Source organism: Phallusia mammillata, chromosome 3 (genome assembly GCF_965637545.1).
Source record: "Phallusia mammillata chromosome 3, kaPhaMamm4.hap1.1, whole genome shotgun sequence".
In the NCBI taxonomy this organism is placed as follows: Eukaryota; Metazoa; Chordata; class Ascidiacea; order Phlebobranchia; family Ascidiidae; genus Phallusia; species Phallusia mammillata.
Window position 1 is genome coordinate 7,329,014 of NC_137254.1, and position 26,060 is coordinate 7,355,073.

General features: G+C 36.0%; 3 protein-coding genes and 1 pseudogene across 3 annotated transcripts in view; 3 read left to right on the forward strand and 1 right to left on the reverse strand.

The window, feature by feature from the left end:
- Nucleotides 1–597: 597 nt before the first annotated feature.
- Nucleotides 598–8,770, forward strand: LOC145219386 (uncharacterized). The gene is made up of 17 exons (XM_080086758.1): nt 598–628; nt 819–973; nt 1,426–1,435; nt 4,560–4,649; nt 4,921–5,066; nt 5,136–5,160; nt 5,414–5,526; nt 6,576–6,711; nt 6,769–6,860; nt 6,925–7,087; nt 7,273–7,427; nt 7,487–7,575; nt 7,639–7,744; nt 7,811–7,963; nt 8,156–8,283; nt 8,369–8,454; nt 8,589–8,770. The coding sequence occupies exons 1-17, from the start codon at nt 598–600 to the stop codon at nt 8,768–8,770; spliced, it is 1,860 nt and encodes a 619-aa protein (XP_079942884.1).
- Nucleotides 8,771–8,773: 3 nt separating this feature from the next.
- Nucleotides 8,774–14,664, forward strand: LOC145219387 (intelectin-1-like; annotated as a pseudogene).
- Nucleotides 14,665–14,885: 221 nt separating this feature from the next.
- LOC145219388 (uncharacterized) lies at nt 14,886–16,152 on the forward strand. The gene is made up of 7 exons (XM_080086759.1): nt 14,886–14,893; nt 14,943–15,042; nt 15,175–15,302; nt 15,374–15,459; nt 15,527–15,704; nt 15,818–15,906; nt 15,977–16,152. Exons 1-7 carry the CDS (start codon nt 14,886–14,888, stop codon nt 16,078–16,080), a joined length of 693 nt encoding a protein of 230 aa, XP_079942885.1. The 3' UTR covers nt 16,081–16,152.
- Nucleotides 16,153–21,509: 5,357 nt separating this feature from the next.
- LOC145219389 (uncharacterized) overlaps nt 21,510–26,060 on the reverse strand; it is a 6,455-nt gene continuing 1,904 nt past the window's right edge. Inside the window, exons 2-3 of the mRNA XM_080086761.1 lie at nt 25,373–26,057; nt 21,510–24,267 (exon numbers count right to left, since the gene is read on the reverse strand). Coding sequence (XP_079942887.1) covers nt 22,177–24,267; nt 25,373–26,057 — 2,776 coding nt within the window. The 3' untranslated portion in view covers nt 21,510–22,176. The remainder of the gene's footprint in view (nt 24,268–25,372; nt 26,058–26,060) is intronic.

The following is a 26,060-nucleotide window of genomic DNA, read 5'->3' on the forward strand; positions in this document are numbered from 1 at the left end:
TAGTTGAAAACAATTACCTACAAACAAGCGTGCGAAAGTTGACTTTCTTACTTTGCAGAAAATATAAATAACACAATGGTCTCAAGACAGGGTTGCAACACCGTCCTTGTTTCTAAGATTTCTCCTCTTTTTAAGGGTATGTTTCAGAAATGGCCTTCAAAAACCACTCAAAACTCATTTCCCTAAATCACGTTTTTATTCTATTTAGGTTTACTGTGACATGATAGCTGCTGGTGGTGGATGTATTCTCGCGGCCGCATTCAACGATTTGTTACGTCGTCAAACAACAACGAAAATGTTATGGGTGAAAAGATTATTTTCTCCACTAGAAAATTGTTCTTACGTGTTTTCTCAATTCCAGATGATCAAAAATGGATGAAAATGAATACATTCGGAATATTCGATACTTGCACAAGATCAGATTTCAAAAGTCAAACATATTATGAATATCAGGCAAATATTTTGTTGTATAGTGCATTGAATTTTTTAATCAACGGCTAGTTTTTGGAGAAAAAAAACATTATGTTATGTCATGCTCAAACTAACCACCACTGGAGGCCAGCAGAGAGCAGAGTAATTTGCAATATTAAGCAGAGAATGGATTTATGCAAATATATTGAGGAAATTGGTAAGACAAACACTTGACAAAGTGTTTTTGCAAATAATTTTATCCAATGAATGATTGAATAGTTTCTCTGGTTTATTACTAGTAATGCAAACTTAACTACCAAATGGAATGTTTGTGAAAAGTGACCGGTTGAACCTTTTCAATGTAGCAACATGTAAAGTTATTTAGAATTAAAACACCATATTTTTAGTTTTTTATCCCGACGTGAAATCGATGTTGGATCGACGTTATGCAAAATCAACAGAAATCACAAATTTAGTCACGGATTTCTATCCCTACGACTATGGTACTCACCCTTTCAAGCTGCAGGATAATAATTTGTTTGGAAACGATTACCGAATCGAGGTAAGTATAATAAAACTTAGTGTTATTATATGGTGGAATGATCAACAACGTGTGTTAATCAGACAGGGGGCAATTCGTATTCGAATGCATTCGAATTGTTGTAGGTCCCCGCCAACCTAAGAATTTGCAAATTCGAATACACGATAATATTTTACGAATACAATTCGAATTGTTGCCAGCCTTGGGCAACGTAACAATTCGTGAAATCGAATGCATGACTACATTTTTACGAATACAATTCGAATTGTCGTTTTCCTCCAGACTAGGAGAAGCCTAGAATATGTTGCCACATAGTTTTGCCAAATAGATTCGAATACAATTCGATTTGGCAGTGAGTGTGACCTGACTCGACAAGTGTTTGATGTTACAAAACAATGGCACATACAACTTTGATTGTGACGTTACATAAATGCAATTGTGTTATAAAACTTGCAACACTATGTTGTTCTCAGCACATGACAGGTGAAGCATGTTTGGGAAGCATCTCATGTAAATTTGGATAAATTTATATAACGGAGATTTAAATCAGTCAAGCTATTGTGTCAAAACAAAGCTTGTTGGTTTACATTTTTACCAATTAATTTGCAATTCATAAACCCAAACGTTACTTTTTGTTCGAATACTCTTAAGTATTCCTGAATATGAATACATGCTTGGGTTTATTCGAATAGTATTCGAATTGCACGTTGTTGTTTTTTGTCAACTATTCATGAATACAAATACTTCACACGTTTCATTCGAATATAATTCGAATTTATGTCACTTAACATTATGAAACAATTCGTGAATACGAATATTTGACTCGCATTATTCGAATACAATTCGAATTGCTGGACTTTACACAGTGCGTAAGTACTCGTGAATACGAAAACATGCTTTGGTTTATTCGAATAGTATTCGAATTAGATGTCATTGTATTTTGGTCAACTATTCACGAATACATATACTTGACTTGTGTTATTCGAATTGCTGTCATTCAAAAATTACCAAAGTATTCATGAATTCGAATACAATCATGCAGGTATTCGAAAGTGTTCGAATACAGGACGCGTGTATTCGACCCCATGTCTGGTCTTCATATATATATGCTGCCATATCATTATTTGGACTACTGGGTTTCAGATCAAAAGGATTTAATGTGTTTAAAATCATATAATCTGTCACACTACGAAACTTTTAGCAAACATACGATCGTTATTTATTTACACCGTGGTGGTTTGCGAGTTGATAAAATTCCCAAATTTACGAATGTTCAAACAAAAGGAGTATGATATAACTCACTTTCTGTTTGAGTTTGTGCGTTTTAGCTGGTACAGTGGATGAAATGTAAGCAGTTAGTCAAAGTATTTGTCCGGTTTCATATCCAATTGCCTTTTAAGATGTTGGATGAATCCTTGAAAGGAAGTTGTTAAGATACAAACATCTGCATTTGAACACAATTACTTGGGGACAATACCCACAAACAATTCAGAAGGTGGCGTTTAGTCTGGTATTGATGCGCAGGCAAGTCGAAGATAATTTAATTTTAAATCAAATGTTTTTGACAGCACAGCCAGAATCTAAGCAAGTCCAATCTAACGCAAATCTATTCAAACGCCAGTTAGAATTTGTCACAGTTAGAAGAAAACGTGTTTTTAATCGATTTGAATCAGATGCATGTTAGGACTGATTTGCAGCTAGGTTTGTGCAACAGACCATCACACTTCTTACAATGTTTCCCTAAGTGTTAGGTCAATTTATCGATATTGCTGGATTGTGTCTTTAGGGGCAGTAAAACGAACAATGAGTGACAATTAAATATTAGTATTTGTCCCACATGACGATTTCTGCAGGAACGTATGTCTGGAATCTTTGTATTTACGTAAACATTTATTGCCCCAATCACTTCCTTATAGGTTCGTATTAAAAACAACTTCATGAAGACCACTTACTTAGTTGTACCGCATTTAACCATGATGCCTTAAAACACAAATGCTCCAATCATCGATTATTGCTAAAAATAATTTATGCATATGTGACATTTCTGTGTCTTTTTGTGCATTTCTCATTTCTGTGTCATAACATGTGTTACCCTATTATTATTTTTGTGAAAGCTTTCAAATTAAAAGCAATTTCATCTTAATGTGTTCGAAAAATGTTATATCATCTCATACATTTTGCACTCGAAGCGATTTAGAAAACATCACATCGTTATTAATGTGTGTTGCAACAACCATGGTTAACGAGGTTATAAAATCCACCAGTTTACGACCGATCAGAAAATAGGCGTTAAATATAAATTACTTCCAGTTTGAATTTGGCAAGGTTGGTGGCTCGAAGACGGATTGTCAGCAGTCTGGCAAAGTATTCGTCTGGTTTGGTATCCGATTTTACTTGCAAGATAACAATTTCAAGAAAATTTGGTAAAGATGGGCAAACCACAATTTTTGTAAGTTATATATCTGTGACATTGTGAAAGTTGTTAAGATGCAAAAAATTGTAACACTAGAAACAGGTGTTTTTGTGGTTTCGTGGGTACGTCTTTAATCAATTACCTGTTAATATTTTTTTTGATCAAATTATAAGTGTATTGAGCGGTGGAACATCAACCGAATCAAAAGTTCAAGAACGACCAAAGCTCTCTATGACAATACTGTATCCAAAAATATATAGGCGAACGGAACGTTTATGTGACTAACTTTGCACAAACGTTATAAGGACATTTTTGGTCTGGTCATCGCCCGATTTAGGTAAGTCTAAAATAAATTGAGGCACAGTGATGAAAATTTAGATGAATACGCAAAACAAAATTTTCTTGTCGTGATACGATTGTACACAAGAGTCTCGTCAGTGCACAATAGGACATTTTTATTGCGGTTACCTAGCAATGTTTTGCTCGTATTACAACATGATAGTTGTCATTTAAATCTAGCGTTTCAGTAACGCATAACAGCGTGGGTTGAAACTAATGTTGATCATTGGTGTTAACGAGGCTTCAAATGTCGCCATGTTTACGACCATTCAAACAATGAGCACATGGTGTATAACACTTTCAGTTTTGGCTGATACATGTCAACGCTATTGCTTTGTTGAGAGATTTATTTGTTCCGGTTATCCACGCAATGTATTGCCCATATTGCAACATGATAGGTGTCACCTACAAATCTAGCGTTTCAAAACGTGGGTTAAAATCATAGTGTATTGTTGGTGTTAACGAGGTATTAAATGTCACCAACTTTACGACCGTTCAACGATAAGCATATGATGTGTATCACTTTCTGTTCAGGCTGAGCAGAGTACTTATAATGCAAGAAACAAAATCAAATACGTTGTTGTATGCGTTCAACCAGTTGGTGCAACTGCATTAGTTTTCTAATGAACAAGTTGAAAATGATCATCTAAAACGTCAATCATGTGTAAGGTTTCTACGTTTTGCAGATTTTATAGAAATTAAACATGAATCATATTTATGTCAATAAAGACCCCGATGCTTACGAAACCATCGAGTTTAAAAAAGGACAAACTGTAAACAAGGTAGAAATTGTCTGTTAGAATGCTTTGTTAACCTTGAAGAATAGTGATTAAAATCAATGTTTTTGTCTGTAAGGAATTCAAAATCAGGAGATCCTCTCCATTGTGTATGCAGGATCGCCAACTGACGCATATGATGAATCTATCGAAACAGTAAGAAGTTGTGGTGAGTTGTTCATTGGACGGGTCTCACAACACATTTGTGTCTTCTTGTATTTAATCACGAATGACTGGGGACTAAACTAACAATGGCATTTTTTTCTGTCTACCAAATATATATTAACTTGGATGGTAAATTGTTACCCATTCTTACGGCCGATTTGATTGTTTCGATTTCATTTATTTCAAATCTTGCTGTTATTCTGTCTTTTGCCCAAGAAACGTTTTATTTCCTTTTCAGGATAGCGATAATCGTACAACATTCTCTATTTGCACAGAAACTAAAAAATCGGCTGACAAACGTCGCAATATTGCTTCAAACAAACAACACACATCAATTTTGCTTGTAGTTTTGGTTTTCGCAGTTGGTATTCTGGCTGCTTTGGGGCTAGTTTTTGGAATACTCAATTTCAGAGAAAATCAGGTTCGTGATAAATTTGTGTGGCATACGCATTTTCAGTTGTTTGTATATTTGCATGTTATGTTGTTTCAGAACGGAAAAGAAGAAAGCTATCAAAGTAAGTCTTGTGCTATCAAATCCGCTGTTTGACGTTTTAAAAACCCAATTGCAAAAGTTTAAATAACTAAAAGTAATATCCATGCTCTTTGCAGTCACGTGCACTGCAACATTTTAATGCATGCACAGTACTGTAGTATATGTGTGATGAAACAATCTCCAAAAATGCAACTACACTTTGTTAAAAGCAGTTTGCTTGGAACCCACTTGAAGTAACAACAACAGCAACATGAAAAAATAAGCCTTGTTTTTAGCAAAACCACCGCTTGGTACTTTCCCCAATCCTGCCCGTTCATGTGTTGAACTGAGAGATGCTGGGTTTAAAGATGGAATTTACGTCATACAACCGTCACTCAAACCGTTTGAGGTATTATAAATTAATTTCTTTATTATTTCATTGAAAATATGCGATGTTATGACAACTTTTACAATTGATTGGGTTGTGAGATTTCTGCGGGTTAAACAGTTTGGCTAAAAATGTTTTTTCTCTCGATTTTTATGTTTTATTTCAACATGTTTTTAAACACTCGTTAGAATTTGTAATTTATAATCTGTTCTAAAAATTTAGCTGTCGGCAATTTAAACGTTTTTTAAAATGTTTTACACATCAGTGCAGATGGTGACGTGAGATAGGTCATATTCGCAAGAGTAGCCATCCAACGGCATTCCAGTTTGTTAGCAGTAACATGCAAAAAAGCCACGTCTAACCTATTCTGTTTACTGCCACAACTTTAGGCATAGACCACAGAGTGAACTGACTCACAACGGCCAAGCAACTTGTTGGGAACCTAAGTAAACTCGACCTTAAGTGAACAAGGGTCACAGTATCAATTTAAAGCATCCAGCAAATTAATGACAAGCTGCGGGCAGTACACACTGTTTCGACCTACTAGGTCTTGTAGGTGCAGCTGGTGACGACAGATAGGTCGCATTGGCTACTAAAGTCAGCCAGTTTGTTGGGAGTTACAGTTCACTCTGTGGACAATGCCCAGCTCTGGCATGGACCAAAATAGGTGAGGCTTTATAGGTCGAAACAGTGTGCCCTGTCTGCTTTCAGAAGTTTCTTTGATTGATAAAAAACATTTATTTATTGGGCTGGGTGCATGTTGTACTACAGTTGTCTAAACGTGTTCGGCATTTGGGACAAATGTTTGGTGTTTAGGAATATTTTGCGATTTCATAAGAGTTTGTTTTATTTTTAGTTACGTTTATTAACTTCCTTATACGACTTCTCTTCGTTTGATTCAAGGCGCATGCAAATTTAAAAACTTAAAAATTGGCTAATTTCGTACATATATTTCTAATTAATCCATGGGTTAAGTACAAAAACAATAAATAAACACTTTAAACTATTTGTTTTGTATTACCTGTATTAATATTACCAAGTTTTACCAGCTAACCCACTTTTTTACTTAGGTTTATTGTGACATGATAGCTGCTGGTGGTGGATGGATTCTCGCGGCAACTATCAATGACAACAATTTCAACATGACAGAAGCTCATGGTGGATCGTGGTTTCTTACGTCGTCAAGCAATCAGGATGATGTTTTTGGTACTAGGTTGTTCTACTGTTTCAGAAAATTATTTTTGAATGCATTTTTAATTCTAGACTACCAAAGTTGGATGAACACACATTCGTTCGGAACATTTGATACTTGCACAAGATCGGATTTTAAAAGCCAAGCTTATTATGAATACCAGGCAAATATTTTGCTGTATAATGCTTTATATATATATATATATGTATATAAATGGTAGTTTTTAGGGAAAAGACATTATGTTACGTCACGTATTAAACCAAACACCACTGGAGGCCACCAGAGAGCAGAGTATTTTGCAATATCAAACTGTAAACCAATTTATGAAAACATATGGAGGAAATTTACATCAAATGTTTAACTCTCGATATCAACTAAAACCAGAAAATGGTAAGACACTTGATATATTGTTTTTGCAAATAATTTAATCCAATCAATTACTGAATACTTTCTCTGTTTTTTTACTGGTATTGCAAATTTAACTGCCAATGGAATGTTTGTTATCTGCGATCGTTTTAATCTTTTTAACGTAGTTCCATGTAAAGGTATTTGGCATTAAACCACCGTTTTTTCAGTTTTTTATCCCGATGTGAAGTCGATGTTGGATCGACTTGAGGCAAAATCTACTGAAATCACAAATTTAGTCACTGATTTCTATCCTTACGTTTATGGCACTCAACCTTCCACACTGGAGGATAATAATTTGTTTGGAAACGATTACGGAATGCAGGTAAGTTTAATAAACTTTTATGTTTTTTTTTGAATAATCAACAAAGTGTTTTATTGTAGATTTACTTTAACCCAGATCAAAATTGTTATCCATACGAATATGAAGCAAATTGTCCAAGTGATTATGTGGATTATGGTTTGGATTTCGGGTAAACCAGAGAATTTTATTTTTCTCCTGTTCTTAAGTGTTAAGTTTATATTCACCTGTAAAGATGCGACCTAGGCAACATGATGCGATCAAGTCGGAAAATGCATCCATTCTTTGCTTTGTTTGCGGTGGGAAACTTCGATCAATGCGTTGACCATTTCTTCTGTCGAGTAAACAAATATTGAATTAGTACATTGTCGACGGTATTGTATTTTATTCATATTTGTTGTTTTAAGGTAAGATCGTATCGACCAAATACAGACTTAACAGTTTCATACAAAAGAAATCACACTCTCAACAATTTCTTCTTACATTATGAAGCACAATGTAGATATGGGTCATCGTATGCCAGCTTGTGTGATGTTTGGTTTTATGTCAATAATGCGGAGGTACGTTGGGTTATTTAGCGCAGAATTTTTGTGGCACTTTTAGGGTTAATGAATTAAGTCGAATTGAAATCTGAAACCTACCTTCGAAACTGCGTTATTTCTTTGTTTCAACAATTAGTGCGTCAGACACAAGTACTGCTATAAAAGCTGAAAAAATATTAACTTGACTACACTTTGCTGTTTACCGCATAGAAATGGAAATCATCCGAAATACCAGCAAAACAATCATACAACTCTACATCCACATTATACTATTTTTTTGGATGGCAAATTGATGAAGCTGCATCTAACATACTTTTCGGTTACACGATGGTTTCAAGGTAAACTGACGTAAACTGCAAGTATTGTAACATTACTCAGAAACATCAGAATATTTGATGTTCCGAAACCACTTTTACTTTGCAGAAGAAAGGGTGTTTTGATACCTAACACAGAGATCAGCGCTCTTATGTACAAAGTTTTGGAAATTGTTTCAGAAACTGACATTTTATGTAAGTAAAATACTTCAGTTTCTGTGAACATCGAAGTTTTTCGTAGACACCAATTTTAAGACGAAACAACACAATTCCTGCCTTGATTGAATGTTCAAAAACTATTCTTTCAGTTTTTAATTTTATTATTTCAGGTCCGGATTGTTATTATAGTGATGACGTACTTTCAGTACCAGTTCAATTTTCCATCGGAAACGACTCAGTGGTTAACTCCATGCTGCCACCAAGTGTAAAACCTCTACCGACCGGTTTTGTTCAGTTTCGTGCTTATGGAAGAACAGGGAGCGTCTACGCAATGTGTCCTGCTGTCAAGTAAGAAATGGCTAAACTTCTGTAAAGTTGTTTCAAACATACTTATTTAAATACCTTTGATCTGTTTAGAGTAAACGATTGGCGAAGTGAATATGTTTGTATCGGAGGAATAAACAATCCAGACTCACCCCGCTTTGATGACTGCAACGATTTTACAAGTAATTTTTTTTTATTTTATCCCTTTTTTGAGAATAAATATTTGCTAGCTATTTTTTGAAATAAAATTGTAAATAACAATAGATTGGGACGGATTTCTAGAAACTACGTTAAACAAAACAACACCAGTCGATTATACTCATTCTCAGAGAGATTTGGATTCTACAATTATGATATTTTATCGATAAATATGATAATCTGACAAGCTGAAAAAATTTTTTATCGCCTAATTCATTTCAAGTATTACTGTTTTATAATCTCAGAATTAATACATTTTAACTCGCATTCCCTTACTGATACTGACTTTCGGTATTGATTTGTCACATTGCGTGAAATATTATTGGATAATTGCTAATTTATTGATAAAATCGGTCCGAAAATGTTACTCAAAATATCAGCATTTCGAGTAATATAAATTACTTTCCGTTTTCTTGAACGTATGTGATTGTATATGAGTATGCTAACCTTTTTGAACGCATTTTAACTAATTTTGTCAACTGAATATTATCTTCTGTTCTGTGGTAAATATTACTTCGCTCCAATATTTGAGTTTGTTTGTATTTGTTGCGACATATTATCTTCTAGCTATCTTCTGACTGATTCTGTTGGCAATTGAGACACTCCTCTCAAATTTCGAGTCTTTTAACAATTTGCACAGTTATCGTCGGTATGCATGGCGGCTGTTGGAGGTTCAGATATTGCCAATCCACGACATTTTCTGATTTACCCATATAAGTTAGTGTTGTTTTATTATAAGTTATAATCTTGTTTTATTATAACACTGCTGTCTGTGTCTAGAAATAGTATAATAAGTATTTTAAGAAATTAATTTTCGTCAGCAGCAAATTGATTAGTATTATATTAGCATAACCTTGAGGCAGGGATGGCGTTCCTCTCCATTAAACCCCCGCTACACGTTTAGGCGATTTGTCGTCCACGTTTCTTATGTAGTCAGGACGTTAATTGGCAGTTGGGGTATATGGTTATTACCATGCGCAGGAAATGTAGCCCTAAATTATACATAACTGTAGCGGCCTCCCATGTGCGCAAATTTCGTTTCCAAACTGCAATGCCGTTTCAATACTTTTGCAAAATTAAACACATTAAATTTGTTTAACCCTTTAACTGCCTGGTTCTAAACAGCAATAAAAATCGTATTAGTGCGGATATATTTTACAACTGGGGTGCGTTTGAAAGCTTATGCATATTAGCTCCAATTTATTCGAAAAAAATGATATGTTAGTATCTGAAAAAAATTAATTACACTCACAAGCCTCGCTTGCGTTTTGTTCGTTATGTTACCATTAGAATTATGCTACATCTTACGGATAAACAACACTACCAAGCACGAGATACACTTTTTTCTGTCACTAACCAGTGTACGCTGCAGCGATTGCATCACAAAAGTATTGTGACATCATAACTCCACAACTAGATAGACTGTTTGTGACGTGACGTTCACAGGTGTTACATCCATGTTAAGCAAGGTATGCCAATATCCGCGAAAGCTTTTACGAACGTTAACGTGTAACTTAGTATGGTTGGCAATCATGGTGCGCCAAGCCTATTGAAGGCGTTACACCAAATTAGCCGGTCAACAAGCATTCACCACCATGTGGCAAGGTGTAGGTTAGAAAAATCTAGCCTTCGTTGGGATTCGAACCCACGAGTCTTTGCGGAACAGGCGCTCTACCAACTGAGCTACACAGGCTCAGTGGGGAAATCCGCCGAAAGTTGAATCACCAGCACCGTTGCCCGCATGTCAGCTTTGTAGTAGGGGATCGCCAGATCGACCAGTATCAGTTAAGACATAGATCAATATGCTGACCAGCGATCACGGTACACTTATATAGAAATTTTAGTGGCGTATGATTTCAATTTGTCTTATGATATTGCCAACGCGCAATGTGCCGAGAACTGCTCCCTCTGACAAGACATGCTTTGCCAGTAAATTACCGAATCACACTTTCTCATGCGAAACTGTCGTTTGTAAATTTCAATCTATTCTGAAATTTTCTGCTCGTGGGTTGATTTTTTGGTTCATGCGGCATACCATGCAAGTATCAAAAAAACATCCAAAATCTACTCGATTGCATTTCGCAAATAGTGTATTAATTATGTAACCAAACAGAAATTACCATCTGATTTCTCCTCTTAATGTTTTAAGTTGATTTTCACTTTGTATTTTTATTGACTTTCCATACGTTTATATTTAACATTGTTTTTACTTCAAAAAATTTTTTAAAATGCACACTTCGTCTGTATTTAACTTAATATATGTTTGCATTTGCGTTTCGCCTTATTTTTTGACGATACGTTCTAACGTACCGCTAGATGTGTCTGCTTGTTTAATTACTGTCTCGCACTAATGATTTGGACGTCGACGTGTCGAGCGTGGACAATTGTGAGATCATGTAAGACGCTGCTCCCATGTGAGACAAGAGGCAGTTCTCGCTTGGATCTCGTGGTGTTTGGAGTGTAGTTGACAAACGTGGCGGTGTGTCCCGTTGTTTCGTACCGGAAGCAGGGCTGCTCTAAAATGCGCAATCTGCTTCTAAATCTAGTGAACATGTTGACGGTTAAGCTATTAGGGTCAGGCCACGTAATGCAAATAACTTTATAATTCAATCTCAGATACTCTTTTGCACCTACATTTCTTACAAGTGTAAACACGCAGTACCATAAGGTGTTTAGTGCCACCCTCAACACAAAGAACACTAGGCCAAAAATGGGTGTCTAAAATTAAATTATAGTGTTATTGTTGTTATAAACTCTTACCCAGACCCTAAAAGCCCTAACCGTAGATTGCGTATTTTAGTGGAGTCCTTGGAAGCCGCACATTCGCAAGCCTTTAGAGCAGGGAATCTTGGTAATTACCAAGTTAGGGGCGGTGATCCTGCTATAATCTTGGATAGGTATACGTATATTATTTAGTAACAGTTAACGACGTCGCCTTTTCCAAAAATCACAGACCTAATTCAACATCAACTAACTAATTTCGGTTTCCGTTATTGTTACTTGGACAAGTTGAAATTTACAATTTGATCAACTTGTAAGAATACTGAGAGCTAAACATCCAGTCCGTTATTGCTACTTAGTCTGCTACTTAGTAAGTCCTAATTTCCAACTTGATTACTTTCTAAGTATACCGAGTGGTAAAATATTACTAATTTAGAAACAAATCTAATGCACTTTTGAGTGATACAATTGTAATAACACCAGCCCATAGTCAGTGCCGAATGCCTCATTTTTCGTCTGGAAATCGTGCAATATCTTTTACTAAAACTATGTTGGTAATAATGCATTTGGGATCACGTCACTCATTAATTTATTATTTAGAAATGCACATTAATAAAACAACGAGGTTGTTATCAATATTTATCGTTGGTGATAACAGGGCTTTAAATCTCGCCATATTTACTTACATAAAAGAGCATGTAAAACACTTTCTGTTTAGGCTGCCATCTGGCAATACATTCGTTTTATTGGTTTACCATATAATACACAATGTAATTAAGGGAGAAAGGAAATTAACGGATCTGTTATGTTGGCTGAACTGGAAAACGAAACTGTCCCAAAATTACAACAAATGCACATAGTATAAAGTGTAGAAAGGAATGTTAGATGTCATTGATGTACCTTGGCTTCACCTGTTTTATTGACAGAAAATTACCAGAAGAGATGAACGGGACAATTGGCGAATCATGATTAAACGCGTCTATATATAGCTCACTTGATGTACAGCACTTTCAGTTTAGGCTGACACATGTCAATAAACTCGTTTGTAGTAAGGGAATGGAGAAAATGAACTGAGCAAGGTGTCGGTAAGTTGTACATCCAAATGTCATGTAGTGTATATTAGTCTGATATGTGCGTGTTTGCATGTGCATGTTTTTACGGGTGTGTAGGTGTGTGAGAATTAATTTGATTTTTATGATTTCAACTGTTATATCCTGCATTAATGGTCCAAAGTTGTGTGTTTTATAGAACCTGACAAAGGGCTTCCGGGAGAGAAGAGTAAAAATTCATCTAAGAAACAAGAAACGTCAACTTTGACTGTGGTTTTAATTTCCGCAGTGGGTATTCTGGCTGCTTTGGGACTATGTTTTGGAGTCCTCAATTTCTTAGACACACAGGTGAGTGATATTTGCTAAAAAATATACTCAAAATTACCAAATCTTGTGTTAATTCTTTTGTTTTAGAATCAAAATGAAGAAATCTATCCAAGTAAGCCCAAGACCAAAAAATTTCAAAAAAAGAATTTTGATTTGCTGTTTTGCATGTTACCTTAGAAGTAAATTCTGGTTGAAACTTTGTAAAACTCACTGATTATGTTTAATCTTTAGTTAAATATTTTAATTTGGCAAAGAAACAGGTGCATGAACAAACGACTCGCAAATATACAATTACTGTCTATTAAATAAAGTTCGTTTGACAACTCCTGAAAGCACAGCAACATTATGAAAGTCCTAATTATGAATATTATTAATATCTTTTACTCCATAGCAATACATACAATTGGTGAAACTTTTTTTAACGCAACTGATTCTGTTGCAACAAAACCACCACTTGGTACTTTCCCCAATCCTTCCCGTTCATGTGTTGAACTAAGAGATGCTGGCTTCAAAGATGGAATCTATGTCCTACAACCGTCACTCAAATCGTTTGAGGTTTTAAAACGAAATTTGGAGAAACTTATTTTTGAAGAAACTTATTTTTTGTAAAATACAGTTAGCAAAACAAGTTTATGTCTAAGCAATATTTGCAAATTTTTAGAAAGACAATAACCGTTCTTTTCTTTTTTCCAGGTTTACTGCGACATGATAGCTGCTGGTGGTGGATGGATTCTCGCGGCCACTGTCAACAACATTATGCCTGAATCTGATGATCAATCATGGTTTCTTACGACGAATGATAATCACCAGAACAACTTTGGTCAAAAGTTTAATTTGTCTACATCTTGACTATTTGATTGTTAGCCTACATGTTGTTCAATTGCAGATCACCAAAACTGGATGAACACAAATAACATATGAAAATTGCACAAGATCAGATTTCAAAAATCAAGCTTATTTTGAATATCAGGCAAACTATGTATTTAATTAGGATCTTAAGTTTATTTTACACCGGGGTATTTTTTAGGGGAAAGACATTATGTTACGTCATGTCCCAAATCAAACACCAGTTGAGGCCAGTAGAGAGCAAAGTTTTCTGCAATATCAAACTGAAAACAGTTTTATGGGATACTATGGAGGAAACTTGCATAGAATTTTCAACTTTCATTACCCATTGAAACAAGCTAATGGTAAGATCAAAAAGTTATGGTTTAAAAATTCGGCAGATCAATACCGTATGAATATCTGTTGCATCATCAAGTATGTCGAAGCTTTAAGTGAAATTTGTACGCAGGACATAAGCTTAACAAACCCAGCAAGTTTCAAACCTAACTTTTTGATTTGATTTTTCATAAGCATACCAATGATTAATCTTTTTTGTGCTTAAAGTTTTGTATCCTGATGTAGGTTCAATGTTGGATCGACTTGCTGCAAAATCCAAAGAAATTACAGACTTAATTTCTGATTTCTATTTTTACGAATATGGTCCTAGCTCATATTTGCTCCATGATGAAGGACTGTTTGGAACCGAACACGGAATGAGGGTAGGTCAGAATCGTTTTCTTATTCTTGTGATAAAAGGTGTTTGTGTAGATTTTATCCAGCGCCGGTCAAAGATGCAATATAGACAACTGTCCAAATGACTATGTTGAGTATGGGTTGTATGATGGGTAGGTCAAACCTACATCAGTTATCGTTTACACTTTAGTTTTACTTTTTACTTTAAAACTAAAGATGCGGAAATGGGAACCTGATGCAATCAAGCAGAAAGATTCATCCCTTCATTGTTTTGTTTGCTGTGTCAAACACGGAAAACTGTTTGGACGATTTCCTTTTTAAAGTACGAAAATGTTACGGTAAAAAGTTTCAAAAATAAAAATCAAACTTTATCATTTACTACTACAGCTGTACGGTCGACGACCAGACACCGATAAAACAGTTAAATATACCGGAGACCAACGTCACAACAATTTCTCTTTATATTATGAAGCGGGTTGCAGATATGGTTTGCCTTATGCCAGCTTGTGTGATGTTTGGTTTTATGTCATCAATAAAAAGGTCCATTGCGTTTGTTGCAAAATATATTTTTAGTTTGGCTTGTTTTTAATTTACCTAAATTTTAATTTTTGTTTTGTAGGATTGGAAATCATCAGACTCTCTTAATGTTAAGTTTACAAATTCTTCATCCAGTAAAACCTATACTTTTGGTTGGAAAATTATACAACCAGTATCGAACACACTGTTTGGTTACACAATGGTTTCAAGGTGAATTGATATTTGTGTGAATAAGGCAAAATAAAAGCAATGAAGTTGTGTCAACAAAATTGTTTCATTAGGAAAAATGGAAGTTTAATTAACCAAACAGAGATAAACGCAGTCACCAACAAAATGCTGGAAATCATTTCAGAGTTTGACAATTTGTGTACGTTAATCGGTTATTACTCTTGGTACATGCAGTTCTTTCAAACTTTAATCGGTTGTTGTTTCAGATCCGGACTGCACTTATGATGATGACGTACTTTCAGTACCAGTTCAATTTTCCATAGGAAACAATTCAGTGGTTAACTCGATGCTGCCACCAAGTGTAAAACCTTTACCGACCGGTTTTGTTCAGTTTCGTGCTTATGGAAGAACTGGGAGCGTCTACGCAATGTGTCCTGCCATTAAGTAAGTAAGACTGGTGTATATATAATGATTTGTACTAAGATAGAGCAGGAGTACAGAAAACCTTGTTCGCTCTGTAATGTCTTTGTAACAGCTATTGTTTATTGTTTTCGTAGGGTAAACCATTGGCGAAGCGAATACGTGTGTATTGGAGGAATGAAAAACCCAGACTTTCGATATTATGATGACTGCAGTGATTTTACAAGTAATTATACAAGTTATTTTTTTTGGACATATTTACGTACTAGTTTGTAAAACATTTTTGTATTAAACAGACTGGGACGGATTGTCGAAAACCTTGTTGCACGAAACAACTCCAGTTGATTATGCTCATTCTCAGAGAGATTTGGATTCAACAATTATGATATTTTATCGCTAAATTTTGTCAAATTGAAGTAACACATTTGTTCAAAATATTAGTTTTAAGGATTTTATTGAAATAACTGTATATTTTGGTTATAATTTATAATTCCTGCTTATGTGTTGGATAATCTCGTAGAATTCATTGTTAACTCATATCTTTGTTTGTAGATATATTGTAATAATAATTACAAGATTATCTAATCAGTTAATTTGTTCATATGTATCTGATAATCTTTTAGAAATCATTTTGACTCTTGTAGCGGTCACGTGCTTCTTTTGTAGGTGCATTGTAATCACAAATACAAGACAATAAAATCCATGTAGGCTAACCACAAAAATATGAATTTTGTTTGAGATACCTAGAATGAAATGTTTTAGGGTGGAATTCAGCAAGTTGGATTAAACCTAGATTAATTATGGGATAATCCCTGAAAGTGGTATTTACCAACATAGATTAATCTGGGATTAAGTAAGCAAAATTTTAATCCTGCCCTACCCCAGGTTTAAGGAAGGATTAAGTTGAATTCTGGGTTGTTTTGGGTATTTATCATTACAAAACGTCGGTTTTGTGTTTAAATTAAGCTATATTTTCATTTGTTATCCGAAAATCACAAAAAAATAATACTTAATAAAAAAATCGAATTAGACAAGGATATTATTGGTCGGGGCTTAATGATGCAGTAGTCGCCTTTTGTCGGTCGTGTACGGTTTGTCAATCCAGAAATCGACCCATGAAGCTGTAAATAAAATGTGACCAATCAAATTGTTCAAATTAAATTCATGTGAAACTTGCAAAAGGCAACTTTCCTATACAACTTGAGCAAATGTCATTCTGTATAGCAATAAGCATTTGCAACTTTGTGAATTAGGAAACTATCACCATGCAATTAATCAGCCTGTAAATCAAGTTTCTTTGTCTGGGCAATTTATTGTCAGTATGCAATGAAATACATTTATCAACAGCTGGCCATAACACAAATAAAACTAAGAAAAAAAACTGACAGTTATTTTATTGCTGTATTATTTGCCAACAGTTTTTCCGGCGCTGAGATAGGGTTCGACAATCAGTTAGTTTTAAACATTTTGTTTCCGCTGTATTTTACTGCAAGTTTTGCAACAAATCGTAGATGTTACTGATTTCATAATATTGTTACAAATGGTTAAAGCTTCACTTGCGACTTGATCATAATTTTTGGTTTACAAGAAAATGTAGCAACAAGCTTAATTCACACAGTTTTGTTATATTTTGCATTATATGCACTGTGCTGTGATTTTGATAAACCAAAAATAAGATTTTCAAAACTAAACATTCCGAGTCTTGTTGATATTCTTTCTTGAATTATCTAAAACAACAACAATATTGACGAGAGATTCACGACACCAATGCATTACATCTTATTACCTTCTGCTTCCCTCCCTCACAGTTTCGTCAGAACTTCTTGGTGTGTCTAAAGCTACGTTTCTGCATTGGAAATATATAGCAACGTATCGAATGAAGTGTTAGGGTTATATGTTATAAAAAGGGTTATAAAAAAACAACAAAGCTATAAAAAAACAAAGCCCCTGTTTTGACTTTAACTGTTACCTTGTGTTGCACAGTTTAACATTCTTACGAAACAACCAACTACAAATCTGAAAGTTATTGGTTCAAATCTCAGTGTAGTTTTGTGTTTAGTCAAATCAAATAAAAACGTCAATGTTAAAGAAAAATTGGGTCAAGTCAGTCGAGAGAAAGCAGTAGTGATCAAATACAACAAAACAACTGATTTGTTTCGAACCTGTCGACAGTTTTGTTATCTGTGCAGCGAAGCGTTAAAGCATTTGTTCGGTAAAGAGATTTATTTCCTTGTACAATGTAGCTACAAATACGACAAATGATAGCATATGTTATGTCAAGAAACTCTGATATCATGAATTATGTCTCACAGAAAACAAAACAAGAAAATATATTTCGCTTTAAGCCATTGCATCTGTGAATTTGTTGAAAAGTTACTAAAATGCAAACTAACTTCCACCCGATTTCCATTTCTCCCATTTCTCTTTCCCTGCAACCAGTGGCAAAACAAGGGAAATCAGTAACATTATACTAATTTGTCTAAATTAGATAAGTTTGTTGCCCTATTTGCCACCGAAAGAAAACAACTTACACACTTACACACCCACACACTTACACACACCCACACCCACCCACCCACACACACCCACACACACCCACCCACACCCACACACACCCACACACCCACACCCACCCACGCACACACACCCACACCCACCCACGCACACACACCCACGCACACCCACACACCTTTTTTATATATTTTTTTGATTTGTTGCGACGATTCTTTATTGTTTATAACACACAGGTTTCATATTTTACAAGCGGTTTGTCGAAGTTAAGTTGAGGGTGTTATACAACTACAGTTGTAAATAAAGCGAAGGTTAATAATATTTTCCACAAAAGGTAATAAAATCGGCGTAAAAGTATTAAAACTGTGATTTCAAAAGCGTTGACTACATTACCAATTTATTTTTGTAAGGGTATTACAGAAAACGTGAAAAATACAACTGTATGCTTGCAAAGCGCCAAAATCGGAAACTAAAGTTTTGAAACAGGAATACGTTTTAGTGAGAATATTTAGTTTAAAGTAAAAACAACTGAAAGAAACCCTGCAAAATAGAACGCAAATAGTATAGAACACACATCTTAATGACATACAGCATTTAGTTGTACTATTAATGTAAAACAGATTCTAAGATTTTAGGAAGATACGAGCGACCTAAAGAAACTGGAATAGTTGCAGAAACAAAGAGCCACCGCCCAGTTCATGTATGCAGCGAAGCGTTAAAGCCCTGCACAAACACCTAATATGGTTGTGTCCATCGCCGGGACGGTGCTTAAAATTTTCCATTACGAATCGCGAGAGAAGCAGTTTTGCCTTCAAAATAAATGTTTGAATAAAAGCGCTGTAAGGCCAACTTGACCCAACTCATGGCTTAAAACATTCCGATTTTAAGGACTTAAGTGACTCAATTTTAACCTTAATGTTATGACGTCATTCAATTGCCATTTCGACATGAATGCCTTGTTACGATGTGTAACAGTGGAGTGGAGCTGCCTGTAAAAATATTAGCAGAAAGTGATCTATCTGATCAAATAACTACCAGAGACCGCAAGTGGTTTTGTTACTTTACAAACACACTCTGAAACTCGTGTTGCTCTCATCCATACCAATGAACGTAGGTCCTAAAAATGTTTCAAAACTGATGTACTAATAAATTGCAACAGACAAGCGGTGGCGCTACAGAGTACATCAGACGAGGTCGCAGTTACCATAGTTGAGTTGGAGCAAAAGTGTTTACAGAACTCCATCGAGTTAAAGAAAAAGGCGTTGTTTAGCAACCAGCCGTGGCGCGAGAAACAAAATGGCGGTTTGTAGTTTGCTACAAATTTGGCTGCAAGTGCTTGATGTCAATTGAAGATGCACGAACAAGTAGTCGAGTAAAGAAATCGTGATGAAGACAAGATACGAAGTAAGTGTTTTTTTTTGTACGTATATGTGCTGGGGGCAAGTTAACAAATTGTTAGCATCGAAGGCCGAAAATCAACTTAGTTTGCGGCGAGGCCGAAAATCAACTTAGTTTGCGGCATGTGTGATTTAGTTGTTACTGTAATTATTGTTGTTCTTTCATTGCTGCATGGATCACCAAAAGATCATTAGTTGCACATTTTCGCTTAATGACAGCATAAACGAGTTGCATAAAATTCCGTGTCAATGTTTGTGTTATTAAATCGGACCGTTAGGGTTGGTTTATAAAAAAAATACACTTGGTATTTGTTTAAACCTTATGACATTGACAAGAGCGCGGTTACCTAAATTTCGCAACATTGACCATAACGCACAAAACGCAAAATTGTTAGGAAAAAAAGTGGTTTTAGTTTTGGGTTAATACCTTTTCTCGACATTTCGTTATGAGAACAAAACTAATGCTTGTTATTTGTTTAGTTAAGTAATTCAAAGCGATGTTTTAAACTTTGCTTATGACGTTTTTTATGTTGAATCATGCTTGTTTAGGGCTGTGTTGAATATTTTCTGCTTATTGGCATTTAATTTTACCCGAATCAAGGCAAGATCACGCCAAAATTATTACCAAGCTTATCTACGGAAAAAAAACTTTCCCGCATTTGTCTACAAGTTATAAAGAATGCTGTTCGTAATGTCGTAACAATTGCGTTTATTTAAACGGTGGATTAAGATGACTTGCCCTGATTCGTTCGCGAAATATTAATTGCAACTAACAAGACCTTATCCAGGTTTCACAGTCAATTTAATTTTATGCAAACTAATAATCTCGGTTGTACATGCAAGTGATTATTTACACTCAAACACAGATCAATGTTTCCAAAACGTCTATGTACGTTTGAAAAGCCAGTAAAAAACATTTACCATCAGCTTTGTAAAGTCGGGCAGGTTTATAAAACCTCTCGTCAGGTCGGTGTGTTTGTGTTTTTCCGCGTCCATAAGCACAAAACTGCGACAGGTAACATGAGACGAATAAATAAAAAAGGTATGGTAGATCGCTTTAACGCTTTTTTGTGCGTAAAGTTAAAAGTTTCTGCTTTTCGAATGCAGCTTTGAACTCATACTTTGTTTACCACACTGGAAAAACTTGTTTTCATCTAGGTTTCAAAAATTACGATCTAACTTGTTGATTCCCAATTTTAACAAAAATCCAAAACTCCCTGCAGCCTGAATTCCACATTGCCCCACTACTTTGACACACTAAGAGTTCAAAAAACCTATGTTGACAATCACTGAAATAAAAATATGGTAATGTATGTGTTTGAGTTAGTAAATATTTTTTTTATAAAACCAACTCACACAAATCGCCTCGCAACACACACTAGTACACGAAAATATGGTAATGGTTAAAACAGCGTTTCTCTTTGTACTTAGTTTTGCGGCTCTCGACAGTAAAAACCTTGACATTTTTGATCACCTTGGTTGTTTTGGCTTCGTTACTACTGTTTTAAAACTTTCATGGTGGTAACGGAATTTGATTAGTAACAGAATTACTGACATCATAAATTTTGCAGATAAGAAAGTATAACTTATATTATCTTGATGCTGATCTCCACGACAACAACTACGGCAGGATAAGAGACCCAAGCCACGTGTAAAGCACTCGAATACATACGCACTGTGTTGGAGATTAACCGATGACTAAGGGTTTCTGTGCACGAACTTGATACAATGCGGAAAATCAAGGTATTTATTATCTCTGCGGGACCTGTGTAGTTGTGTTTGGGCTTAATGTGAAACTATTTTTACTCTCTTTTGTGAATGGATGGATTTACAAACTTGTGTTGGAATGTCCCTCATGGAAATCCCCTTGTGTATTAAGCACACTAAAACCGCTTCACAATATCAAATACAAAATTCCGTATCAAGTCAAGTCAAAATTTTATTTGCATTGTCACTAAATCAATTGTCATTGATGAACATTTTAGTAAAAACAGCAAGGACACCGAAAAAAACCGTTGGTTATCGAGTCAAGTGTCCCGTTATTTGAATGATGCTTGAAGTATTGTGGGTTTTGTTCTGCCGTAGGATCGCAACCGACCGCACGAACCTGGCGGGGTACGTCCGGTTGCATAAGACGGTGGTTGAACCCGCGGGTTCTGCTGGCCAAATGAAACCCGCCTAAACGGAAACACCAGCTCGGTTCCTCGGAACGTTTCCTGAGATCCCGTAGGCAGACCCGGGTGTCCCAAAGACAGTTCGTTGCGATGGAAGTTGGTTCTGAAGTGTCCGTCGCTTATCTCCTCTGCTTCCTAGGTTTCGTAGGATCGATGGCGGGGATCTCCGATGTTGAACGGTGTGGAAGTAGAAGGTGATGACTGTTCTCGTCCCAGGTGGCAGATCTGAAAAAGTCAAATCCTACGGCAGTACTTTGCCCTTTTATGTGTGACTACGTAATGTTGTTTATGCACAAAATAAACAAATATTAAAAAGCGATAACAAAAAAATAACACTGGAATAAAACTGTGGGAAAGGAAATAAAAACAAAAAATCAGAGTATGTGGAGAAGGAAAAGGAAACAAGGCTATAAATTAATTGTTTAGGGGGGGCTGGGGGCCTGGACTTCGAGATGTATTAGTTCGAGATTGATGGTATTGCATCAGTAGATGCGAACGGTATTTTTTCCTAAAGGAGGAGCGTGTGAGCGACTTTGTGACGTGTGGTATTTCTTCCCATACTTTTGGACCTCGATAGCAAATTGACCTTGAGCCAACGGCGGTGTTTGCGCGGGGATAAAAATAATTCTGACTGTCGGCCCTTCTGGTGTTGTGAGCATGGACTGACGAAATAGGTGTAAACAGGGTGTTGTATGTGGAAGGTAGTGCACCAGAATGAAACGCGTGAACCAGTTTGGCTAATTCTAGTTTATAGATGTCTCTAATTTTCAGAAGGCGCATATGGTAGTATATGGGGGTGGCGCGACATCGGTAGGTACTCCGAGTAATAGCTCGCAAGATTTTATTGTGTTTAATGTTGAGGTTATGCAGTGATGCGGTGCAGCCACTGCCCCAAGCGGCGACGGCATATTGCAGATGGGAGTATGCAAATGAGTAATAAATAATTCGGAGAAACTTTTCTCCAAGGTAATCGCGAAGCTTATACACTATACCGCAAGCTTGAGCCAATTTTCTTTCGACATACGTTATATGGTGTTTCCAATTTAACTGATCGTCGATGTATACTCCCAGGTATTTTGTTTTCGTCGATCGCTGTACTTGTTGCGATCCCATGAATATGGAAAACTTGTCGGAAAAAGAACGCTTGCTAGGACGAAACAGTAGGTACGTTGTTTTACTGGTGTTTAGTGATAATTTGTTGTGTCGCATCCAATTGTCCACGTGTGTGAGTTCCTTGTTTACGTTTTCCTGCAGATCAGTTAAAGACTCTGATGACATGCAAAGGCACGTGTCATCCGCAAATAATTTGGTTGTGAATTGGGATGCAGTGGGGAGGTCATTAATATAAAGGGAAAACAGAAGAGGAGCCAAGGAGGAACCTTGAGGACAACCGCACGTAACGTATTGAAATTGTGATGTTACATGTGATATGCGTGTGCATTGCCTGCGGTTACGTAAGTAGCTACATAGTAATTGTAAGGGGCCTCCCCGTATTCCATACAGGTGCTCCAACTTCCACAACAAAACCTTGTGATCGACGGTGTCAAACGCTTTTGATAAGTCCAGGAAAATAGCGCATGTATATTTCTTCTGGTCAAGGGCGGCTAACACTCTTTCGTGGATGTCGTAAATTGCCAGGGAGGTGGACCGATTGCATCGAAAACCATACTGGTGAGTTGTAAACATTCCATTTTTTTCAACGTAGTCATACAAACGTTGATACATAATTTTTTCAAATATCTTAGCAAATGGGGATAGCAGTGAAACTGGCCTGTAGTTAGTGCATTCAACTTGTGAACCTGATTTATAAATTGGTATCACTTCCGCAACTTTAAGTTCATCGGGGTATTCCCCATTTTGTATACACCAGTTAAAAATCTCTGAGAGCATAGGTGAAATAATGCTTTTAACCATTTTAATGTATTTAATAGGAATTTCATAACTTGGCACAGATTTTTGACTGTCAAGTGTGGATATATACATTTCCACCTCATCTGGGGTAGTGTCAAAGAAGAAGAAGGATGATGGCTGTGCGGTGTAGGCACTGGTCGGTGGTGGCATTACTGGTTGTGGAATAGACGAAGCCATATTTGCTCCGATGTTAGCAAAGAACTGATTAAAGTTGCTGGCAATTGTAACTGGGTCTGTGGTGCAATGTGCTACACCATCTAGTTTAAGTTCTGCTGGGGCATTGTGTGGAGTTTGTTTTCGTGACAACAATCTATTGACTATTTTCCACATTCCCCCTATATCATTTCTATGATCGGTTAATTGCTTTTCAATGTATTTATGTTTAGCTTCTCTCAGAATGTGGTTTAGCTTGTTCCGATACTGTTTATATTGGTTATGTTTACTTGTACTTGCAAACCCCGACCTACATAAAGCATGATACATTTTGTTTTTCGTTTTGATTGACTTATAAATACCCTTGCTTATCCAAGGTTTTTTGGCCAATTTCCTTCTTCTTCTAGTCATTGTGGTAAGTGGTGCATGTTGCTGGAGTATCTTGTGAAAATAATGGTTGAGTAAAGTGAATTTGTGCAATATAGATTCAGTAGATAGAGGTATGTTGCTAACAGCACCTTTTATGTCAGAAATAAATTTTTCGCGATGAAACATGGTCTCATTTCTACTTAGCATTTTTTCTGTTTTATCATAGCAAGTTGAATGCAATAACACAAAAGTTGGCAGATGGTCAGAAATGTCTGCAGATAGTATTCCTGATTTGCAGGAAATATTTACATTGTTTGTGTAAAAATGGTCAATAAGAGTTTGGCTGTGGTTAGTTAAACGAGTTGGTTGACATATTAAGGGTGATAGACCATAAATTTGAATAGAATCTAAAAAGTTTTGAATACTTTTAATTTCCTTGTGTTGCATGAGATCTATGTTGAAATCACCACATATATAAACAGTCTGGTTGGTATCACTCAGTTTATGCAATACTGATGATAGTGCATCCTGAAACTTTTCAAATGAGTGTTTAGGATGCCTGTATATTACTCCCAATATTACATTTTTTTGTTTCAATTTAAGTTGTAACCAAAGACTTTCAGTATCTGGGGCAGTAAGTGTAATATCAGATCTTATGCTATATGCAAAGTGTGATTTTATATATACTCCAACTCCTCCAGCACTATGGGGAGTATCAACATGATAGAAGTTATATCCCATTATATCAGTAGCAGTGGTTATGCCCTTGAGAGTTATTCTAGTCTCAGTTACCATAATAATGTCAGGGGATCTAAACATATCAGATAGCCATTGTTCTAAAGCCAGTTTGTTTTTCCTTAGACTTCGAATGTTAATGTGCATTATATAAATATCTTTGTTACACAGTTTTTTTAGGGCATAGTTTAAGGATGCACTGTCATAGTAATCGGAATGGGTATGATCACTGTTTGCTAGTAAACAGGGTTTACCAGGTGTTTCTATGGGTACAATGGCATTTCTTAGCTCTAAGTTGCTGATATTGCAAAAGGGTAACATGGTCAATATGCATCTGGTACAAAAGTATGGGGTGTTTTTGTTGACACTACATTTGTTACATTTCATGTGGAAGAAGGGTGTTTAACTTTATTTGGGTTTAGGTATTAATCTTATGCCTTACTAAATCTTTGTCGCTCCGGATGGCAATGATGTTACTGTTGTCATCCTTTTTTAGAAATGTTGCTCCATTTCTGGTCCAGATATGATGGTACTGATGCTCCTTCTTGAACCGGAGACAGCTATTAAATCTCTCACGGTTCTTCTTGGTCAGGCTCTCATTAATAAAAATTTGATTGACCGGGGATACACCTCTGTTAGATTGTTTAAGTTTATACCGGTTTGAATATATTGCATCTCTCACTTTACGGCTCATAAATTTTGCAATAATTGCCGAGCGTGGGTGGTCTTTTGATGGTCTCCGAAGTCGGTGCGAGATGCTGATGTCAGGTTTACTAATAGTGATCCCCAACTTTTTCACAGCCGAGATCACCAGAGTGTCTGTGCACTCATTTTCAGAATAGGGAAGGCCCTTGAATTCCAAGCAGGGTCTGCGACCATACTGCTCGAGGTCATTTAAGTCCTCAGAAGTGGAGATGGTCACTGCTTGTAACTCCTTCACAGCCTTCTTTAGTTCCCTATTTTCTGTTCTTAAAGTTTTTAATTCAATCTCATTGTTTGCTACCTTGGATTTTACCTCCTCATATTGTTCCTGTAAAAATGTCTGGCTCTTCCGGATCTCTTTTAGTTCATTTATCAGCTCTTTTAAGGTTGAGTCGGTAGAGGTTTTGCTCTCCCGAACTTCTTCCCTC

What these genes read in the sequence shown, in the direction of transcription:
- LOC145219388 (XM_080086759.1), top strand. An exon ending in GGTTACACAATGGTTTCAAG is followed by an intron (nt 15,303 to 15,373) that starts GTGAATTGATAT and finishes TTGTTTCATTAG; the next exon opens with GAAAAATGGAAGTTTAATTA. An exon ending in GCAATGTGTCCTGCCATTAA is followed by an intron (nt 15,705 to 15,817) that starts GTAAGTAAGACT and finishes TTGTTTTCGTAG; the next exon opens with GGTAAACCATTGGCGAAGCG.
- LOC145219386 (XM_080086758.1), top strand. Translation starts at nt 598, where the DNA reads ATGGATTTATGCAAATATATTGAGGAAATTG. An exon ending in AAAAGAAGAAAGCTATCAAA is followed by an intron (nt 5,161 to 5,413) that starts GTAAGTCTTGTG and finishes CCTTGTTTTTAG; the next exon opens with CAAAACCACCGCTTGGTACT. An exon ending in GATTATGGTTTGGATTTCGG is followed by an intron (nt 7,576 to 7,638) that starts GTAAACCAGAGA and finishes TCACCTGTAAAG; the next exon opens with ATGCGACCTAGGCAACATGA.